At 35.6% G+C, this 19,279-nt stretch overlaps 4 protein-coding genes across 6 annotated transcripts in view; 2 read left to right on the forward strand and 2 right to left on the reverse strand.

Annotated features, from left to right (window-relative positions):
• LOC109823670 (TOM1-like protein 2) overlaps positions 1 to 1,568 on the forward strand; it is a 10,908-nt gene extending 9,340 nt beyond the window's left edge. The window contains exon 10 of the mRNA XM_020389999.1: positions 732 to 1,568. Within this exon, the coding sequence (XP_020245588.1) occupies positions 732 to 1,324 (593 nt within the window). The 3' untranslated portion in view covers positions 1,325 to 1,568. The remainder of the gene's footprint in view (positions 1 to 731) is intronic.
• On the reverse strand, positions 2,660 to 8,184 carry LOC109823678 (proteinaceous RNase P 1, chloroplastic/mitochondrial-like). 2 transcript variants are annotated; one of them, XM_020390007.1, is made up of 7 exons: positions 6,544 to 8,184; positions 6,379 to 6,468; positions 6,112 to 6,293; positions 5,188 to 5,308; positions 4,129 to 4,197; positions 3,495 to 3,624; positions 2,660 to 2,952 (listed from the first exon to the last, which is right to left on the reverse strand). In XM_020390007.1, exons 1-7 carry the CDS (start codon positions 8,041 to 8,043, stop codon positions 2,732 to 2,734), a joined length of 2,313 nt encoding a protein of 770 aa, XP_020245596.1. In that variant the 5' UTR covers positions 8,044 to 8,184; the 3' UTR covers positions 2,660 to 2,731. The 2 variants fall into 2 exon arrangements, with proteins under 2 accessions (XP_020245596.1, XP_020245604.1); XM_020390015.1 differs by lacking the exon at positions 4,129 to 4,197.
• LOC109823698 (rhomboid-like protein 11, chloroplastic) lies at positions 8,769 to 12,417 on the forward strand. Of its 2 annotated transcripts, XM_020390044.1 has the most exons (8): positions 8,769 to 9,020; positions 9,813 to 9,934; positions 10,283 to 10,368; positions 10,876 to 10,916; positions 11,011 to 11,034; positions 11,116 to 11,177; positions 11,257 to 11,319; positions 12,041 to 12,417. In XM_020390044.1, the coding sequence occupies exons 1-8, from the start codon at positions 8,912 to 8,914 to the stop codon at positions 12,236 to 12,238; spliced, it is 705 nt and encodes a 234-aa protein (XP_020245633.1). In that variant the 5' UTR covers positions 8,769 to 8,911; the 3' UTR covers positions 12,239 to 12,417. The 2 variants fall into 2 exon arrangements, with proteins under 2 accessions (XP_020245633.1, XP_020245624.1); XM_020390035.1 differs by having other exon boundaries at positions 11,011 to 11,177.
• On the reverse strand, positions 12,740 to 17,224 carry LOC109823686 (pentatricopeptide repeat-containing protein At5g25630). The gene is made up of 4 exons (XM_020390024.1): positions 17,064 to 17,224; positions 15,732 to 15,872; positions 14,481 to 15,386; positions 12,740 to 13,705 (listed from the first exon to the last, which is right to left on the reverse strand). The coding sequence occupies exons 2-4, from the start codon at positions 15,858 to 15,860 to the stop codon at positions 12,887 to 12,889; spliced, it is 1,854 nt and encodes a 617-aa protein (XP_020245613.1). The 5' UTR covers positions 15,861 to 15,872; positions 17,064 to 17,224; the 3' UTR covers positions 12,740 to 12,886.

Genomic DNA, 19,279 nt, shown 5'->3' on the forward strand with positions numbered 1-19,279 from the left:
GACAGATCCAGGATTTTATCACTGCAGTGTCATTTAATTTGTCAGTTCATTAAATTAAAAGTATAATTGGTAAATACAAGTAAAAGTAAATACATTGACGATTCTACAATTTTATCCTCAGTGGTTTCCTATTCTAATCCTAATGGTGTCCTAAGTAGTAAATGACAAGTAAAAATAAATAAAATAATTATAAATTAGGCAAACCTGTAGTGTCTCATGACACCACAGAACACTTTGTAGATCTGCCACTGAGAGTTGTAGTAAATTAGGTGTTCCGGTAAGGAGAATCTGGGAGCTCATGAGATCAAGACATTCAATTTTTTCCCCCTTCTCTCAGTGACAGTTCTGCATGTTTTGAAAATATCCTGTGCTGTTTCATTACTTTTCCGGTGCCACATTGTCGCCAACCAAGCAATTCCTTACTATTTTGGTACTTACAGTTTCAGCCCATATATTTCAAAATGAAGTAGCATTTCTATAAAACCTCAGATTCTTGTACCTCCACTTCTTTGAGCAAGAATATAATAACTTATTTTGCAAATTTGGTTGGCTGCTTGGAAAGATAACATGTAATGTAGAATGTTGGAACGTTATGTGATCTCTCAATGGGCAAGTTATCTTGAGGGCAACTTTTTCTGCTCTGACTAGAATCAACACCTTCGTTTACTTGCGCCATGTTTAAAAACTTCAATGTAATTCATTGTTATCTGCAACATTATTTACGTTGACAGGTGGTAGCAATGGCCAGAATGGAGCCTTTCCTCCACCACCTTGGGAAGCTCAACCAGCTCAAAACAACCGATACTCTGTCCAGGATTCACAAACTATACAAAATGGCCAGATGGGAGGAAATTTGCAACCCAATTTTATGCAAACTACCCAGTTTGGAGGAATGCAACCTCAACCTCTACAAAATGCCCAATATATCGGCATGCAGCCTTCCATGATGCAGAATAACCAAGGAGGAGGTGTGTATGGAGGTCAAATGATGATACCACAGCACCATGCCATGTATGGAGGTCAAATGACGATAGATTATGGGTATGGACAACAGCCAAATGCCCAATTTTATGATCCAAGGGCAAATTCATACCCTTATGGAAACCCAAATGAGCTCTCACAAAGAATGTATGGCCTGTCGATGCAAGACAACAGCGCATATAGGAGCACAAACTCTTCATACAACCATGTTCCCTCTTCTACCTCTTCTCTTCAGCAGACTAACAAGCCATTGAAGCCTGAAGATAAGCTTTTTGGTGATCTTCTTAGTATGGCCAGATCCAAGACTAGTAAACCTGGTGTTAATAAAGTTGGGAGCCAGTAGACTCAGTGAGCAGATCATCTGACTGCTTTGATTTAAAATTCTTTTGGTTTGTCATAATTTGGTGATTTTCAATGCATATTCTTGTCTTACGTCCACTTTTTTTTTTGTATATTTTGTGTTGATTTTTATGATGTATATGTTCAGCTAGAGAGGGTAGGTAGCAGTGAATAGAGGAACTATATAATTATTCTATGTATTTTGTTTTTTGTGGTTTTGAGCTTCAAGAGGGGACAGTTTTTTTCGATATCTGTGACGGAAAATGTTTGGTCATTTTTTCCTATTCTTTTTTCTTATTCTTTTTCACTTCATAATAATGAAGCTGTTAAACAGAGATTCAAAGTTTTACAACCTGCATTTTAATGAGATACAAAACTGCATCATTGGTACTGAGTTTTCAGTTCAGTATCAGCTTGAGTTCTTGAGGGAAACAGTCTTGAGATATGAATGTTTGTTTCTTCTGTTGACAACTGTCTTTGTTTTAGCTATTACAATAATGCACTTGATGAATGCCCACTGATTGTAAAAGCTTCTAGTTTTGGAACACACAGGATTGGGATCCTCTACTAATGAGGAGCTTTCTAATATATTCTAATGCAATCTTGATCTTTGATTTATCAATCAAAAGCCAAGATCTCCTCATAAGCAAAAGTAGGAGGAGGATAAGGATGAGATCTTGGTCTTTGATTGATAAATCAAAGGCTAAGATCTCTTTATTAGTAGATAAGGAGGATAAGGATGAGATCTTGGTCTTTGATTGATAAATCAAAGGCTAAGATCTCTTTATTAGTAGATATTAGTAGAGGATCCATTAGTAGAGTCTTTGATTGATAAATCAAAGGCTAAGATCTCTTTATTAGTAGATATTAGTAGAGGATCCATTAGTAGAGATCTCAATCCGTGACTAAGATGACTTGCTCGCATGCGGATCGTTTTGAGGAGATGTGCGTTCCTAGCTTTATGGTTTGAGATTTACGTCTGAGTAGCACACGGGGGCATGAAGGGATAAAAATGCCGCCCTACGTATCACATGAGCGGCTCAGACGACTCGCTTGCATGCGGGTTGTTCTCGGAAGATGTGCAGTGTTGTGGTTTGAGATTTATGTTCGTGAATAGAAGTCTGCTTGTTACATAGAATTATCTTGTGATAAGAACTAATTCTCTTGTCCGAATTTTTTAAGGGTAAAAGAGTTTCTGCACGAAGTTATCACAAGTTATTTATCATTTCTAATCGAGATGAATAAGCTCTTCTAAGGTTGTATTACCATAATAATGGCAGCGCAACTAAACAGAACCATTGTAGGAAGAAAGAAAGGAACAATAAAAGAAACAAAAACAGAAGAAGAAAAGAATTATCAGATGAAACATGTCCATTAATTTTCCCTTGGAATTTTATCTGTGTGGTCGCTGTTAAATTTGGAAGTCTATAACACAGCCTGCAATTTTTTCTGCAGCCTCAATATCACTAAGAATTGTATGAAAATTTGGAGATTTGATGTAGGCTGGAGGCTTGTGACATTCTCCAATGAATCTCTTATTTCGGGGCTTCGAAGAGTGGGATATTCGCCTCGGACCGCTGCTATATTGGGCATCTGAAGCACTTCTCTTCGTCTCTTTCTCTCGACGTGCTTCTGTTCAGAAAAGGAAAAGAAATGAGTAGGTGGTTTTCTTACTTAAAGATATCAGAAGACATCCTTCAAAATAATATGTGAATTTACTCTATACCGTTTTAGCATCTACTACTACATGATCTATGCGATTTCTAATCTTAAAGTAGACTTTTACACTAATGCAAGTCAATAATGTAGAAACTTTTAGCAGTTACCCACAATGAGAGCTGTTCCAGTCAACCACATACAAAAAGTTCACATGTAGCTCTTAAAGTCCCTGCCACTATACCAAGAATAATAGTCTTATCTTTATGATTTGGAAGGCCATTGAGCTTAATGTCTGCTATAATGCAAAGGGTAGACCTGTCAGCCATCTAATCTCTTCTGCATATTGCACCAACATGTTGAGGGTTGATCTAAAATCGATGATCATTTACAAAGGTTTGGTTAGTTATTTATTGGATCATTTCAACGTAATAAGAGTCGTGCTCAGGAGTCAACCTCATTATGATTAGAAAACATGAGACTGGAAGTTCTTGAAAAGAGCTAAAAGATTTATTCACCTTCAAGAGGAATCGATGAATCTTGGGAGGCCACATGTGATCTCACACGTGTGACACATAACCAGGTCCTCTCTTGACTTGATCCATGTTCTTCTGAAATAGGAATGTGCCAATGGCCTTTCTCTGATTCCTGAGTTATAATGGAAAATTTGAAGAAAACAACCAAACATTGCATATTTGATAGGGTAAATAAATTGCTGGAAGTAGCAAAATTTTAGACATGCTGATTTGATTTTTGAATATTTCAATATGTGGAGCGTGGATACTGTAAAGGAGATATATCCATATCAGATATGTGTGAGAATTTTTGACACTACTTGATTGATATTTATCAGATGCTTCTTTTGACTCATTGTAAAATAACAACATATTTTGTATTGTTATTCGTAGATAGACCCCCTTTGCTATCGCCCATTCGTAGATAGACCCCCAATAGTTATTGTTGCAGAGAGACCCCGTAAGTTTTTCTCCCCTTTTTTTCTTTACCTTTCAGGAGGTCTCTTTGTCAAAAAAAAAAAAAAAAAACAGTTTTTACTTTCTCTGATGGTAAAAGAGTCAAAAAAATTTAATTCGTATTTATTCCTATCTGCAACAATAAAAAACGTTACAGTTTTTTTCTAGATACAAAGCACACCTGAATCACAACAGAGCAGGGAGGGGGCATATGAAACTCAAAACTGCCATCACGGAAGCTGAAATGCACCTGAAAAGGGTAAAAGGGTGTTCCATTCATGCATTCACTGTGATTTATTGGAAAATAAAAGGACTACAGAAAGTAACATCTTCCATTAAGTATTAGAGCTCTACACTAGAAATTGCAAACAGTAAGATTGTTAAAGTTCAAACTAGAAACAGTACAAGACTTGCCGGAACAGTTACTAACATATTTTTAAGATAGAAAAGGATACAGGAGTAGGGTTGCATTATGCAGAGGATCGCTAGCGTAAAACCTAGTCAGGTCTTTATTAGCCACTCCCAAAGGCTTAGGTCAAAAATTTTGTTTGTAAAAGAACGAAGAATCATAATTATTCTCACATTCCTTTAAATGAAAATTCTAATCTTGATTAACTTGTCTGCATGTTATTAAAACATCCATACATTCACAGGAATGCACATATAGGAGAGCAGTTAAAAAGAGAAGAGAGGTGCAAGTTTGTATATTGGTAATTTTTCAGAGTACAAATTTGTAAGGACATGTAGGAAAATTTATTGGTGTTTTATTCTCATTGTTTACGTTAAGTAAACATAGTTTTTGTCCACTCATCTAATATAAAGAAGGGTTTTTTAAATCATCCATATTTGCAAAAATACCCACCAAATCTCAATATTTGCAAAACTACTTCCTAAATCATCAACTTTGCAACAAAAAAAAAACCAAATCAACAAATCATCAATGCTATTGGATATGGTGAGTAAATATTTGACTATTTTGTTGATATTTTTACATCGCAGCTACAAATTACTAAATTAGCCTATCAAAGTTGATGATTCAGTGTGTTTCTTCCTAAGTTGATGATTCAGTGTGTTTCTTCCTAAGTTGATGATTCAGTGTGTTTCTTCCTAAGTTGATGATTTGGGGAATATTTTTGTAAATATTGAGACTTAGAAGTACTTTTGCAAATATGCATGACTTAAAGGGTGTATATGCAAGAAAAGCCTATAAAGAAACATATGCTGGACAATGTGCACTTACCTGATGTCTTTCTTTCCATTTGGGGAAGAAATCATTTCCTAAGATCTGGAAGACATGGTCTCTCATCTCATCATTGGTAACTATCAAGCTTTTGCATTTTATAGCTGCATACAACCAGTACCTGGACCATATGTTATTATCTAAAGTGATGGATGCTGCAAGGCATAGATAATATAAAATTTAAAGAAGCAATAGAATACAAATGGAGAAAATATACATGCTTCTGAGGAGTTAAATCGACAAAAAAATATCATAAACATGTATCAGCATTTGTTTTCCTTCAGGTTCTGCAATGGGCTTGGGCTCGAGTTCGGGTTCCTTGGAGCAATTCGGCTTTGGGATCCTTGCACTGAAGTAAGCCGAATCTTATTTTAAGTTCAGCATTCTAGGATGCACAGCGACTCAAACCAGTCGGCAGCAAGTATTTCAGAAAAGTTGACATTCCCTACCTTGATTTTCCCCTATATTTATATAAAGATTACAGGACATATAAATATGCCTAAACCTTAACCATAGCTCTAGTAGTCCACATGCATACTGTACTTTGGTTGACCGAGTGGTTGATTTTATATTTTTGTAGTGTGGTTTGCCCTTAAAGGATTTCCTATGTAAATTCGACTTTTTTGAATTCTCTTTGTAAGTTTCTTGGCATTGAAATTTCTTAATTTACTATTTCTGGTTTGTAATTAATACAAACTAGAGGGTAGGGTTTTTATCTAATACACACAAGAGGGTAGGACTTCCTTCTTCTTTCTTGTCCTTAATGACACCAACCTTGCAAACAAATTCATGTGTATTATCGACAAATCAACAACTAGATGAAAATTTTGATCACTTAGCTCTGTGGCACAGGTACTATGCGAGAAGGAACGCGCTAACTAAAGAGTCAAGTTTGATAGAATTTTCTGAAACAAAAAAGCTCACCAGTCATCATTTGATCCCGTTGGAGTTGCATAAATAGCATCTGCATTTTTCCATTTCTCAATTAGTTTCTCATTTAAGGGTTGACCCATCTTGCGTCCTAGCAATCGCCTATTATGCACTATGATCAGAGGCCATTTCCTTGTTGGAAGTTTCTGTCTAATGGCATTTACTACTGCATTAACCTATAATAAGAATAAAAGATACGTCTTAAACTTTAACAAATAAAATTAAAAGGCTAACAAAAATTTTATGATCCCATTATCAAACCTTAATTAACGAAAATTGCCTCTGGCTAAAAAGACCGACATTTGCAGCATCAACAACAGCTTCAAATGGGCCGTAGTAGTCCAACCATCTCTACATCGATTAACAGGAGCTAAGAAATAAAGCCAACAAAACAAATTGAAATATTTAAGAGTTCAGATAATCTACTTGGAATTTCTGAAAGCTTGAGTTTCTTTCCCTCTTACTGGCTATAGATGCTACCGACGCAGCAAAGTTCTCGGTTTCAATTGGATCAAGATCTATAGTAACCAATTTCTCACCACAACCCATACAAACACCATGGTCATCAACATTAGTACGTAAAACTTCCCATTTTCCTTTACCCAACCAACCCAGTCCATGCCAACCCCCTCCGCCATTCTCCATAGCTTTTTTTACCATGCTTTCATCAAATTTCCTCTTTCCTACTCTTGAAGCAGTTGAGCTCTTAAACCAATCCTCAATCAAATCTGCAGTCAATGGAGATACTTGTCTCACATTAGTCCTTAGCTTATGCATTACGTAGTAAACATTTCCTCCTTTACGAGCATTTGAACTTGCTTTCAGAAGTGCTCTCAATTCAGGCTCTTCGATAGAGACTCCAGACTCTAACATGTCCTTTTCCACCTCAAATGCTTTATCAACATCACCATTATTGCAAAAGGCAAATATAGACGGACCATAAGATCTCAATCTCGGGGTTATACCCAATTCCTTCATTTGTTTTACCATTTCAAAAGCCATGTCTCCATTACCCATAGACATTGCAATTCGAGCAACTGAGGTTAATGCTGCTTCACTCATCAGGATATTCTGTGATCGCATGTGTTCGTAGATCTCAAGCCCTCTAGCTCTCGCATAGACTCGAACATCATCGCTTACATGGATTGAAGAACTAATACTACCATTCACTGGAGCTGAAAGCTGAGATTTTGAACTCAGCCCATTATCCGAATCCTCATCGCTCGAGTAATCTCTATCGTAACCATTACTTCCACTGGCACTGCTTCCGCTCTTTGCGGGGTGGATGACTCCGATGGCAGCTGAAGAACAGAGATAAAGTAGCACATTATAATGATACTGCCCAAGCTTGATACCTTCCTCCAATGCTGAATCATACAGTGAAATAGCACCCATCACATCCCCACCCTTTGAGCACATATCAAGCTTAACTCTAAACCCAACCTCCTCGGAACCAACCTTAGTCTTCTTAGATTTCTTACTACTCTTCTTCTTATCAGAGTCTACCCTTTTGTCTTCATTTCTAGACTTCGAAGAAGAAGTAGAAGAAGAAGAAGAAAACCCAGAGTGACCCATCTGTGGAGAGCCAATCCTCCGCTTCCTATCTTTATAATGAGATGGGTTTCTCTCATAACTGTCAACAGCCACAGAATCTGCCCTTTTGTTTCCATTTCTAGACTCTGAAGAAGATAATCTAGAGTGACCCATTTGAGGAGACCCATTCTTCCTCTGCTTTCTATGAGGTGGGTTTCTCTCATTAGAGACCAAATGGGGAGAGTTCAGAGAAGAACGCAAAGGGATAGGGTCTCTCTGAGGAACTTTGTCAGATATGTTGATTGCATGGGGGCTTAGCAGAAGAGAGAAGGGAGAGAAGAAGAAGCTATGGAGTTCGAAGGCTCTGAGAGGTGAGAGGATTGGAGAAGCCATTGATTCGTTAGTGGGGCTTTTCCACTGAGAGCAGCGTGGAGGGTTCAGCTTGAGCCTTGGGCTTCAGTCCCACTCCCTCCATTTACTGAGGAGCAAGGAGACAGGTGGAAGAAGAACAGAGAGGTTAAGGATGGGGAGGATTTTGGTGGATTTACACTTCTAGCCTTTTCGTTATAGGAGGGAAAAGGGAAAAAAATTTCAGTAAACATTTTCTGAAAGAAATTCAGAAAACATTTCTTATTTAACTAGAAATTAAATTCATTTTAAAAAACAACCAACTTTTAAGCGAACCAAAAGAATTTTCTTGATTCGTTTTATTTTATACCCCCTATGTAGAGAGCACGTTCAAGACCATCTATTCTAATTCATTGATGAAATAGAATTTAAGATTTGAAATTGATTGAAGGAAATAGGGGCAAAAGTTTGATGTCCCTAATTTAATAAAATTTTAAATATATTACATTCTAATTAAGTTGTTTTCTTAAGTATGTAATCAAAGTATGGATTGTTGCTGAATTTGGAAAAAAAACTTTTTTCAATTTATTAAAATCTTAAAAAAAAACAATGGCGTATTTTTATAGTCTTGGCCCATTAGTCCCAAAAAAAAAAAACAGAATTTATGTATTTTTCAAGAAAAATGTTAAGGGTGTTTCGGTAATTTAGTTTAATTTCTTATAGACAAAGAATATTTTTCATTATTTAAAAAAAAGCTAGACTGAGAACAACTTGCCCAAAAAAAAAAAAAGAACCCCAATGGCAGTAGCCGGCCGCAACCAGGGTCAGCTTCTGCTGCTGCTCCGCCATTTCTCCTGCTTCCTCCTCCTCTCTGGGCCTTCCTTCACAGGGCCTCCCTCTTTCTCGGCGGCCCATGGGCCTAGCTGGAACGAGGAGCTCCATCTTCCCCAAACTCAACATCATTGCTCCTCTTTCATTGGGCCCACACGGAGTTTTCCTCTGTAGGATGAATAAAAGATCAGGTTTTGTTTCTATTTCATCTACGTGTGCGTCCCTTCAGTAATTACTTTGTTAAATTAAATGGGTTTGTTTGTTATTTGTTTTTGAGTAATAATTTTGACTTGGGAGAATCAACTTGAGTGTTTTAGCTCTAAATTGATGTGATTGCAGTTGACCCATTTCGACTATTTAGTTTTTAGACCTAGAGGCACTCGATTTCTACCATGGACAATTTGATTGGAGCCCTACTACTATAGAGAAAGTTTAATGAGGGGAACTATGGAAACATGCAATACATAAGGGAATGAGAAACTGAACATTGAATGCAATGCTTTCTTCAACATATCTATGTGGACGAAAACATTTGAACTTTTGAACATTGCTTGCTGATCTTGTGTTGAACCCATGCTTCTCTGGTGATGTATGAATATTTATTTTCTAGTACGAAAAAAATGACGGGGGACTGTTTTTTAAGAAATTTTGGAGAAAATGAGGAGTTCTCCATGTGCATGGCTAGGGCACAATGTACTGCAACCTTGTAATGGGGGCACCAAAGGTTTATCAAACTTTGAATTGGTGTGTAAACGTCTAAGTTCAGTCATCCAAGGATTGATATCACTTGGTACATCACTGATGCTGTGAACGGAGACCACTAGATACTTTCTTGACAAGAAGATGGTGAATGCAGCGGAAGAGTCGTCAGATTTAGTAGTAAACTGTCTTCTAATCAGTAAATGAGAACTGCTTGTCCGTTCTCTTTAATTGTCATTAGGATTCAAATTTATTCAATTAAAGAAACATGTTGCATTCTTCAGACATGATATCGGAATTGGAACTTGGGAGGCCTGAAGAAAGGAGGGGCCATAGACGTGTAAATGGGATATTTTGGATTCTTTTACTTAACCTTGGCATTTATGTGGCAGATCACCTGTTCCAGGTACAATTTCACATTCCCTTTTCCCCATATTCATCTGAAATTTTCTCTTTTTTTAATCACAATTTTCAAAATTTTCAAAATAGTTTTCTCATATTCCTCTCCTTTTAATCACAATTTTCAAAATTTCGCTACCTTTATAAACTTGATGGTTGATGCCTATACGAGAGTCAAACCAAGCTAACGAGAAAATATCACATATCTCATATTCCTCTCCTTTTAATTCCTTAAGAAAGATAATTTTAAAAGGGAGATCATTTCATCAAGAACTTTGTATATCAAAATAGTTTTCTCATCATTAATTTTGAGGATATTGATGGGTTGTCTGTATGTGATTGTTTTCTTGTCTAGATGAGAGAAATCAAAGCTCTATACTTGTACCACAGTTGGCCATCTTGGTATCAGTTTGTGACCGCAACCTTCTGCCATGCAAACTGGTGAGCTCTTGTAAGTTTTCAGAGATTGTCATGAGCAACAAGTTTTTCTTTGACATTAGTCCCCTATATCTTTAATATTTTAAAATAAGTTCTTTAAAGCATTGGAACTGCTATTAGATCCCCAAAGCCTACATCTTATTGATTCGATTCTTGATTGGTGGGATTAATTTGAAACAACTTATAAGAAGCGGGAGACATAATAGCAATTCAATGATTTGAGGGACTGATTTTGAGCCAACTTATAGGAATCGGTGGACCTAATTACAGTTCAATGATTTGAGGGACTAATTTTGAGAAATTTTAGAATTGATTAACCTAATAGCAATTTAAATGGTTTGAGGAACTAATTTCAAAATATTAAAGATTTGAGGGACTAAGATGGGAAAGAAAACATAAGCAGCCATTTTTTTACAACGATAGTTCAGTTCTTGTTTATGGTTGAATACCGTTTCCATAAATTGTTTAATAACAGTTTTTTTTTTAACTTTGTTGCCAATAAAATTGCAGGAACCATCTCTCAAGCAACCTTTTCTTTCTATATATCTTTGGTAAGATCTCTTATTCTCCTTTATGTCATAGTTATCCTCAGTCTTTGAATTTAAACTTCTACTCATTTTTCTAGTGTTGTTTGTTTATAACCAGGAAAGCTTGTCGAAGAGGAGGAAGGTAATTTTGCATTGTGGATCTCTTACATTTTAACGGGTGCTGGAGCAAACGTTGTCTCATGGTTAGTCCTTCCAAGGGCAGCGGTATCTGTAGGAGCCTCCGGTGCTGTTTTTGGACTCTTTGCAATAAGTGTCCTTGTTAAGGTGTGGTAAACCTATATGTCTGCCAAAGTAATGGATGGTTTCAGTATATAAATAATACATTGGAATGTAAATTTTGTAGATGTCGTGGGATTGGAGGAAGATCCTTGAGGTTCTTATCCTTGGTCAATTTGTCATTGATAAGGTATCCCTCTTTAAATTTGCTAGTGAATCAATATTGTTTGCTATTAGAGTGGTATTTAGTTTAGAGTTTTGTTTAGTCCCACAATGGGAGTACTTTGTACTTCTTAACTGTTTCTCCATCTACATAATAATAAAGAAGACTGACCCTGTTTGGGATCAATTCATCTTTTCCCTCATACCATGATATTAGAGCAATCCAGGTTCAAATCTTATGGGCCACAAATTTCTAAAGAGGATTTAAAAAATAATACCACTCTTAACATTCACAATGGATATTGCTATCCATTTCTAAAGAATATCGAATGTGAACTATATGGAATGTCTTATGCAGTCTACACAATATTTGCGGTTTGTGATTCGTTCCATTACAATTTGATACATTATGTTTTAGAAATTGAGATTGGTTGGGAAAATAAGTGAGACAAAAGGTGTAACATATGGTGTAAAGTGTGTCCCATTTTGGTATTTGGCTTAGTTTGTATGTCGGTGATGAATCATTCCTCATGGAAAATCTTATTAAATTCTTGAGGCTAGGAAAGTACTTTTGAGTATGTTTAGATGAAGAGGCAAAATGCATCACCTGTTCCTATTTACTTCAAGAATGTCTCTTTGCTAACTGCACAAAGTCTCTGCGCGCATTTCAATTTGAAAGTTGAAGTAGATTTGTAATTTTTGGTTCTCAACTCTGGAAAGGGCTGATCTGACTGCTGCGCTGTTAACAGGTTATGGAAGCTGCACAAGCATCAACTGGGCTTGCTGGTCCTTTGATGAGGGGCTCCGCTTTGCAGAATGTGAATCACATTGCTCATCTCTCTGGTGCTCTTATCGGTGTTGCCCTAGTACTCCTTATTGGTAAAATTCCTTCTCCAAGTGCCGGAGAAGATTTGAAGACAATAAAAGACAAGGATACAAGAAAATGATCTTTGCAAACACCGAAAGAAAACATTTTAAGGTTCCCCTGATTCATAGGAATATTTTGTATTTACAGACATTGATTCACTAGTCATGTGTTGTTATCTCGACTAATCATTGCACTGTGAATAGAGAAAAGCAACTTGTGTATTTTCTTCTGACAGGAAGGCAGAAAGTAGTTGTCATCTTTTTCTGCAGTGCCAGTTGCCTAGTTAAGGATGTTCTTTCAGAAATGTGAGTGGTTTGTTTTGATGGTTGGGAAGAAAACTTATCAAGAGAGAAGTGGAAATTGACCACTCTTGGGTTCATGTCCAGCAAAAAATATGAACCTAAAAGGTGCATTTGTTGCCTGAGGATATATCTCAAAGCCCATCAACATTGTTTGCATTGTGAGAGAATCAAGAGCTGTTGTAGAAATTTCTACTGGGAATATATGCAAAAATCATGCATAACCTTCATTTCAAATTATCAAACAACAATATTTTTAACAATCTAAAAAATCTCAAAAATAAAAGTATGAAGATAGCAATTCACTGGTCAATTGATTTTAAACGACCTGTACATTTGAGACATCTCGGCAGACTCTCAAGGAAATTGAGTATTTTGTACAGGAACTATAATGCGCAAAAAGTACAATTTGAAGCTGAGTTTTTCTCTCAGCTGAGAAAAACAACCTTGCATGAGTTCACAACCTGCCCATATATCCCATGTTGCATCTTATATTGCTTCCAACAAACAAAAGGGGGCTTCGCTTTGAACCTCAACGAGCCAATAACACTCGTGGATGATTTATTAACAGCTCTAAGATTATCAGGTGGTGAGTCAGCAAGAGAACTCGGAACCTGAAGCCTCGAGTTCCATCCTCGATTAAACTCCAAGCTTTCAACTGGACTACCGTTATGAATATCCTTTTCATAATCTTCCTCCTCATCATCTACAATTCCAAGAACTCGTCGAGCCTCATGCTCAAGCCCAACAGCTCTCCAGGCATCAGCAACAAGATGAACACAATTATTCTTTGGTGTAACTCCACTTTCCTTCATTGTTTCAAGCATCTCTTCAGCTTTCCATGGTTGCTTAACTTCTCCATAACCCCATATAAGAGTCTCAAATGTCTTTACGTTCGGCGAAATCCCACATGCTTTCATTTTTTCGTAGACTCTCATTGCATTTTCCATGTTGGCAGCACTGCACCATCCACTGATTAGAGTTGTGAATGTCACAACATTTGGGGGGATTCTAGATTCTTCCATGGCTGTTAAAAGAGCTTCCGCTTTGTCTGGTTCTCGAGCTCGTACATAGCCTTTTGCAAGAATGCTGAATACTTGAGCATCAGGTTTAATGCCAGATTCAAGCATGGTGTCAAAAATCTCCATGCATCTTGTCATTAGACCCATTGCACTCCATGCATTCATTTGATGGCTGTATGTCACAACATCTGGCTTTACTCTTAGCTTTTTCATCAATGCCAAAACCTAACACAGCGTACAATACCATCAGCTCTTTGTTCAATAGCAGTTTATATTCTAAGGTGCTTTCCAGCAGAGAGAAGAAATTAATTGAAGAAACTTATTTCTTTATTGTAGTTAGAATTCGAATCAGAGAAGAAATTGATGAAACATTTTCAAGGTACTCTTTCTTTCAGATTAGTTGAATCCCAATTAAGTATAAAGATCCATTTCTCCCTCTCTTCCAAGTTTTCTTCTCTCCTATTACTTTTGAACAACCAAAGACCATAAGGTAAATTGTGGAAAACCCTCCATCTATAACTAAAGCCGCACTTACAACCCCTCAAGTACTTTATTAGCACTTATCATCTCTGTATTGACATTCTGAAAAGGATAAATTGCAGATACCTCCATTTTCTCTTGAATTGAGAGGTTATAAAGTGTTAAAAAATGAGTTGAGAGGAGATAAGTGCTATAGAAGGTATATATGAGGGGGTTATCTGCAAGTTGCACAAGACAGTATGGGGATTCAAAAAAGAAAAGGAATGAAAATCAATTGATTTCTTTTGTGAGTTTGGCTACCAGAGTAAAGTGCAAGAGGAGGAGGGGAAAAAAAGAGGGAAATAAGCCAAACTTTTCCTTTAAGTCACTGATAACAAAGAAACAATTATGCACCTACCTTTGTTTATTTTATTCTTTTCTTCCTATCATTCCCTCTACAAACAAAACAATACTATATGGTGAAAAGGGGGAAAAGAGCAGCATCAGACTATCAAAGGATTAAATTAAATATTTGACTTACTTCATCAACTCCTCCCATATCTTCAACATCTAGAAATCCCTTGATCAAAGTATTGAAGACAATGACATTTGGTCGCACGCCCATATCTTTCATCTGATTCACACACCTCAATGCATTTTCTATTTTACCTTCTTTGCAGTAACCTCTGACTATAATAGCCAAAGTGCGTTCATTTGGCCTTAGTTCATTCTCCATCTCAAGGACCATATCCTCAGCTCTCTTTGTTTCTCCATTTTCAGCATAAGCTCTTGCTATAGTATTATACGTGACAACATCAGGTCTCATGCCAGAAGCACACATCTTATACACTGCATTCCAAGCTTCACTAAAGTTTTTCTGATCGCACCATGCTTTAATCAATATATTGTATGTTTTCTGACTTGGCCTTGCCTTTGCTTCACGAGACATCATATCAAGGAGCTTCTGCGATTCTTCAGGCTTACCCGCGATACCGTATCCTTTAATGAGAGTGTTGAAAGTACTGGTTGTTGGTTTACATCCACTTTCAGCCATTTTCCAGAAAATTTTCATGGCTTCATCGATCTTTCCAGCTTCAGAAAAAGCATTTATTATAGCATTGAAGAAGATTGAGTCAGGCTTCAACCCATTTTCTTCGACTTGAGATAGGAGGGATGGAATTGAATTGAACTGCTTTTGATTGGTGAGGGCAGTTAATAGCGTAGTATATGTTACTAACGATGGCTTATGTCCATCTTCCACTAGGCCATTGAAAATAGACTGTGCTTCATGAGGCTTTTTATCATCAATCAAAGCTCCCATTCGCTTTGTTCTTGCACGAACTACTTGACAGCTACGGCCCTGCAAGCAGATAGGGCAGCTAGGCTTGGCTTGGGAGACTAAAGATTTTGAAGCATGTTGAAGAACTTCTTCACTTTGAGATCGCTCCTGTTAAATAGAAAAAAGAACTATGAAGAGTTGCAGATGCTTGAAAATAAATTGTTTTTCTAGCAGTATCATAGTGTTAAAATATAGAATATCTGTTTAAATGTGTACCTGAGTTTAACTTTAGGAGTTGTAGCATGAATATCAAATCTCAAATATAAATAGAGATTCCAAAGATTAATTTAGCTCCTAAAATGACTTCTTTTGCGTGTAGAGACAAGAAGAAAGTTTGATAACAGCAACATATTATAAACTATGATCTTTCAAGTATGATATGTGAATTTCAAAAACAAAGCTAGTTACAATGTGGGATTTTAATCTGATGATGCTTTATAAAATGTTTATTACCTTGGAAGACCAACCATTAACCGATTTCTTCTTCTGCATTCTCCGTCTTCCTAAATCTTCGGTAGCAGAGTCCAAGGGGACCGTCTGCATATCATATTCTCCCATAGGTTTGGAACTACCTGGCTTCATAAACCGTTTGATCTGCAATAGAGAGGGGAAGGAACTTAAAAAAGTTTACTTTTCAAATTAGATTAATTTCCACTGCTAATACGTAGTAAAACTGATGATATTGCAGAAGTTGTCATAGAGGTTTGACAAATGGCCCAACAAGGTAGATACATTATTACTATCGAAGTTGGTAATGGAAAATGGACTATTATTATTATCTTAATATTAAGACTCCCTTGGAAAAATTTAGCATACATCTTTATCCAGAGTACTCGTATTTGTCCCTTTACCCTTCACATTTGATAGAATGAACAATTATCCAACTGATCCAAAACCCGCATAGGCCCCGTCATCAAGAAATCAGTAACAAAGGGCCTGAATTCTACCTAATAGTATTTACAGTCTTCTAAACTCAATGAGCTTATATGCGTATAATACAATGATCAGAGATCGTATTTATGTGTGTATTGCTATGCAGGTACAGCTTAAAAGTCAGTATTGAACATAAATTATAGTTTCTATCATCATCAATCGCCCCTAGTTGACATCTTGAAAGTGGTATGGTAGCACAGTGATTAGTGATTCTATCTTAAAAAATGAGAAGTGATTCTTCCTCAACAACTAAAAGAAAAATCTCCTATTCCTAATAAAAACAGTGTGCAACAAATACATGTCTCTGCTTGCCATGTGATTGCATAACCATTTGTCATTAAAAAAAATGCAAAAAATTAACCCTCGAGTGCTGGTACATGTCCTAATAATCAATATGAACAGTATAAGAGTTTCATTACACTAAACAACTCCGCCTTCCTCATTAATATACGCTCAATGCCACCATCTCCAATGGAAAAAAAAAAATCATCAATAAATTAGAGCAACCCAGCACAGAAAATTCGTAACTGATCTTGGATATACAAAACCCACTTTGCTCAGAGTCTGCATACAACTCTAATTCATTGTCTGAAATTTCATTTATACTCACTCCCCTCTCCAATTGCAAGGCAAGAAACACTAAAAATAGAAAGGTACGGCAAACAAATATGTAAATACTCAGACTGAAAGGTTGATAAACAAGCATCAGATGTTCACATTGTGTACCATAACCAGAAAAGGGACCGAATTTTTCTTGAAAATACTTGAAAATAACAAAAGAAAATACCATTTCAAAGAACCCAAACCCAAGATGGAATAAAAGAGCAAACAAATTAATCAAGAATTAATTACCTCGGTGTGGCAGAGAACTTATGAGAGAAGAGAGAGAGAGAGAGAGAGAGAGAGAAGAAAATGGGAGATGGGTTTTTGATCAGAGCCCGAAAAAGAAAGGGAGTGTCTACAGCCACAAGCAGTGGATTTGTGGAAGAGAACAGATTTGAGGAGTGAGGGGGGAAAATTAAATAAAATGTAAAGGACAACCTTATATTCTTGGATTGTGTTTCGCCGTTTTATTTCTTTTCACCAAAATGTTAAATAATTTTAAATAAGCCTAAATATGAGATAACCTCTCATAACTTCAAAAATATTGTGACAAAAAGGAAAAAAAAAAACTTTCAAAGTATCAGAAAGTTAAACTTACTTTATCTTTAAGATGTCAGAAAACTACTCTAAAAGTATGAATTATAATTTCTTTTGAAAAAAATATCCACCTGCATTTTTTTTATCTACTCGTGTGAAAAATTATGACAAAACCATCGAAGTTTTTGATTAAATCTAAAGTTAAAAAGGGATTTTATGATAATCCCTAGACTTAAGGAGGTTTTTTGATATTTTCAAAGTTACGTGGAGTTGTCCGTTAATCATCTAAAATTTAAGGGTTTTTTTATTATTAATAATTAGTCTTTAGCTAATTTAGCATCTTTAGTTAGTTTATCATTATAATATTTTAATTATTTTTTATATTTAATTTAAGAAAAGCCCCCTCAACTATGGGGGTCGTCTAAAAAAAACTCAAACTATTTTAAATGCAGGAAACCTTCAACTTTGAGGAGGTTGTAGATAACCTCCTTAGCCTTTAAATTATGAGCGAACCTCCCTCGACTATGGAGCGTATCATATAACTCTCCTTATCTTTATAATTTTTTCAAATATTATCCTTGGTTGAAAAAAAAAACCCATATGAGTTCATAAAACCAACCTAGTTAAAATATTAAACTTCAATGCAATGGTTTTTTATAATGAAACCAATTTTCAAAAATAAAAATAAAAATTTTTGGCTGCTCCAAACATTAAAAGTATGAATAAATACAAATTAAAAGAAGTTTGGCACTTCAAAAAAGATTGAGTTTATAACAAACCTAGCAATGGAGATGGAGGAATAAGAAGAGAGGGAAAATAAAATCGTTGATACTTTCAACTAAAAAGTAAAAAGGAACAACATGGTAAAAATTTATGTCTTAGGGGTAGTATAGTTATTTTAAATCATGTGTTCCTCTAGATTTAATTTTTTAAGTTTAAGTGGTTAAGTGAGAAAAGTTGACGGTGTAAGTCACATTTTAAAAGTTGAGGGGTGTATCTACAATCCTAAATTCGAGGGGATTTTTCATAATAAAAATAAAAGAGTTGAGAGGGTTTTCTGAGACGACCGTCATAGTTGATAGAGCTTTTCTAAAATTAACCCTTATTTTTACATGTAAATACATGTGATCGTTTTTTGGAATAGTCTTGATGATATATGAAACAACAATTAACAAATGTTATGCCTGTACTGGCACGGGTGAGTTTGGTTTCTTTGGTTTGAGTATATGATTGGACAAATCCTTGAAATAGACCACTTTTAAAACTTAATTAATAAAATAGACTAAAAAAATATTTAATTAGAAAAATAAACCTAAAAACTTAGTTAGCAAAATAGACCAACTTTTAGTCAAATTACCTATTTTGCTAATTAAATATTTTCTTGGCTTATTTGAAAAAAATTACACACACACATACTAGATTTTATGCACGTGCAATGCACGTAGTTAAATACTATGATTAGGTATTATTGGTTTATTTTCTTAATAAAATTTATTCATCGGTTACTCTTTAATAATAATTTTTCCTCACTTTGATTAAGTATTTTTTGTTTATTTTCTACTAAAATTTGTTCCTCGATTACACTTTGATTATTTATTTATTTGATGTTTGTTTGAATATGCTACATCTAGTTTAAATTTTTATGTTGATAGTTGAATTGTCAGGAGATAAATATAATCTAAAGCCAATTTAAATTTTTATTTCATTTGGATCGGTATGAAACCGAGCTTGACCTGAGGAAGTATAGTGTTATGAAAGTAAAAACACTTGAAAAAATAACATTATAAAAGGAAGATGAATAATAAAGCCAACGAGCCAAGATGATTTATTTAAAATGGGCTAAAATGACAAAAATGGTTAATAAAAAAATCATAAATTGAAGATTAATGCTAACTCTAGTACACTTTTATATGATAAAAACATCCACA

This window comes from Asparagus officinalis, chromosome 1 (genome assembly GCF_001876935.1).
Source record: "Asparagus officinalis chromosome 1, Aspof.V1, whole genome shotgun sequence".
Taxonomy (NCBI): Eukaryota; Viridiplantae; Streptophyta; class Magnoliopsida; order Asparagales; family Asparagaceae; genus Asparagus; species Asparagus officinalis.

Excerpts from the sequence above, each read along its gene's own strand:
- LOC109823678 (XM_020390007.1), bottom strand. The coding sequence starts at position 8,043 with ATGGCTTCTCCAATCCTCTCACCTCTCAGAGCCTTCGAACTCCATAGC. Across the intron at positions 6,294-6,378 it reads GGCAATTTTCGTTAATTAAG|GTTAATGCAGTAGTAAATGC; the intron begins GTTTGATAATGG and ends TTCTTATTATAG. Across the intron at positions 2,953-3,494 it reads TTCATCGATTCCTCTTGAAG|AAGCACGTCGAGAGAAAGAG; the intron begins GTGAATAAATCT and ends TTTTCTGAACAG.
- LOC109823698 (XM_020390035.1), top strand. The coding sequence starts at position 8,912 with ATGGGCCTAGCTGGAACGAGGAGCTCCATCTTCCCCAAACTCAACATC. Across the intron at positions 9,935-10,282 it reads TGGCAGATCACCTGTTCCAG|ATGAGAGAAATCAAAGCTCT; the intron begins GTACAATTTCAC and ends TTTCTTGTCTAG. Across the intron at positions 11,320-12,040 it reads GTCAATTTGTCATTGATAAG|GTTATGGAAGCTGCACAAGC; the intron begins GTATCCCTCTTT and ends CGCTGTTAACAG.
- LOC109823686 (XM_020390024.1), bottom strand. The coding sequence starts at position 15,860 with ATGAAGCCAGGTAGTTCCAAACCTATGGGAGAATATGATATGCAGACG. Across the intron at positions 15,387-15,731 it reads TTAATGGTTGGTCTTCCAAG|GAGCGATCTCAAAGTGAAGA; the intron begins GTAATAAACATT and ends TCTATTTAACAG. Across the intron at positions 13,706-14,480 it reads ATATGGGAGGAGTTGATGAA|GTTTTGGCATTGATGAAAAA; the intron begins GTAAGTCAAATA and ends ACGCTGTGTTAG.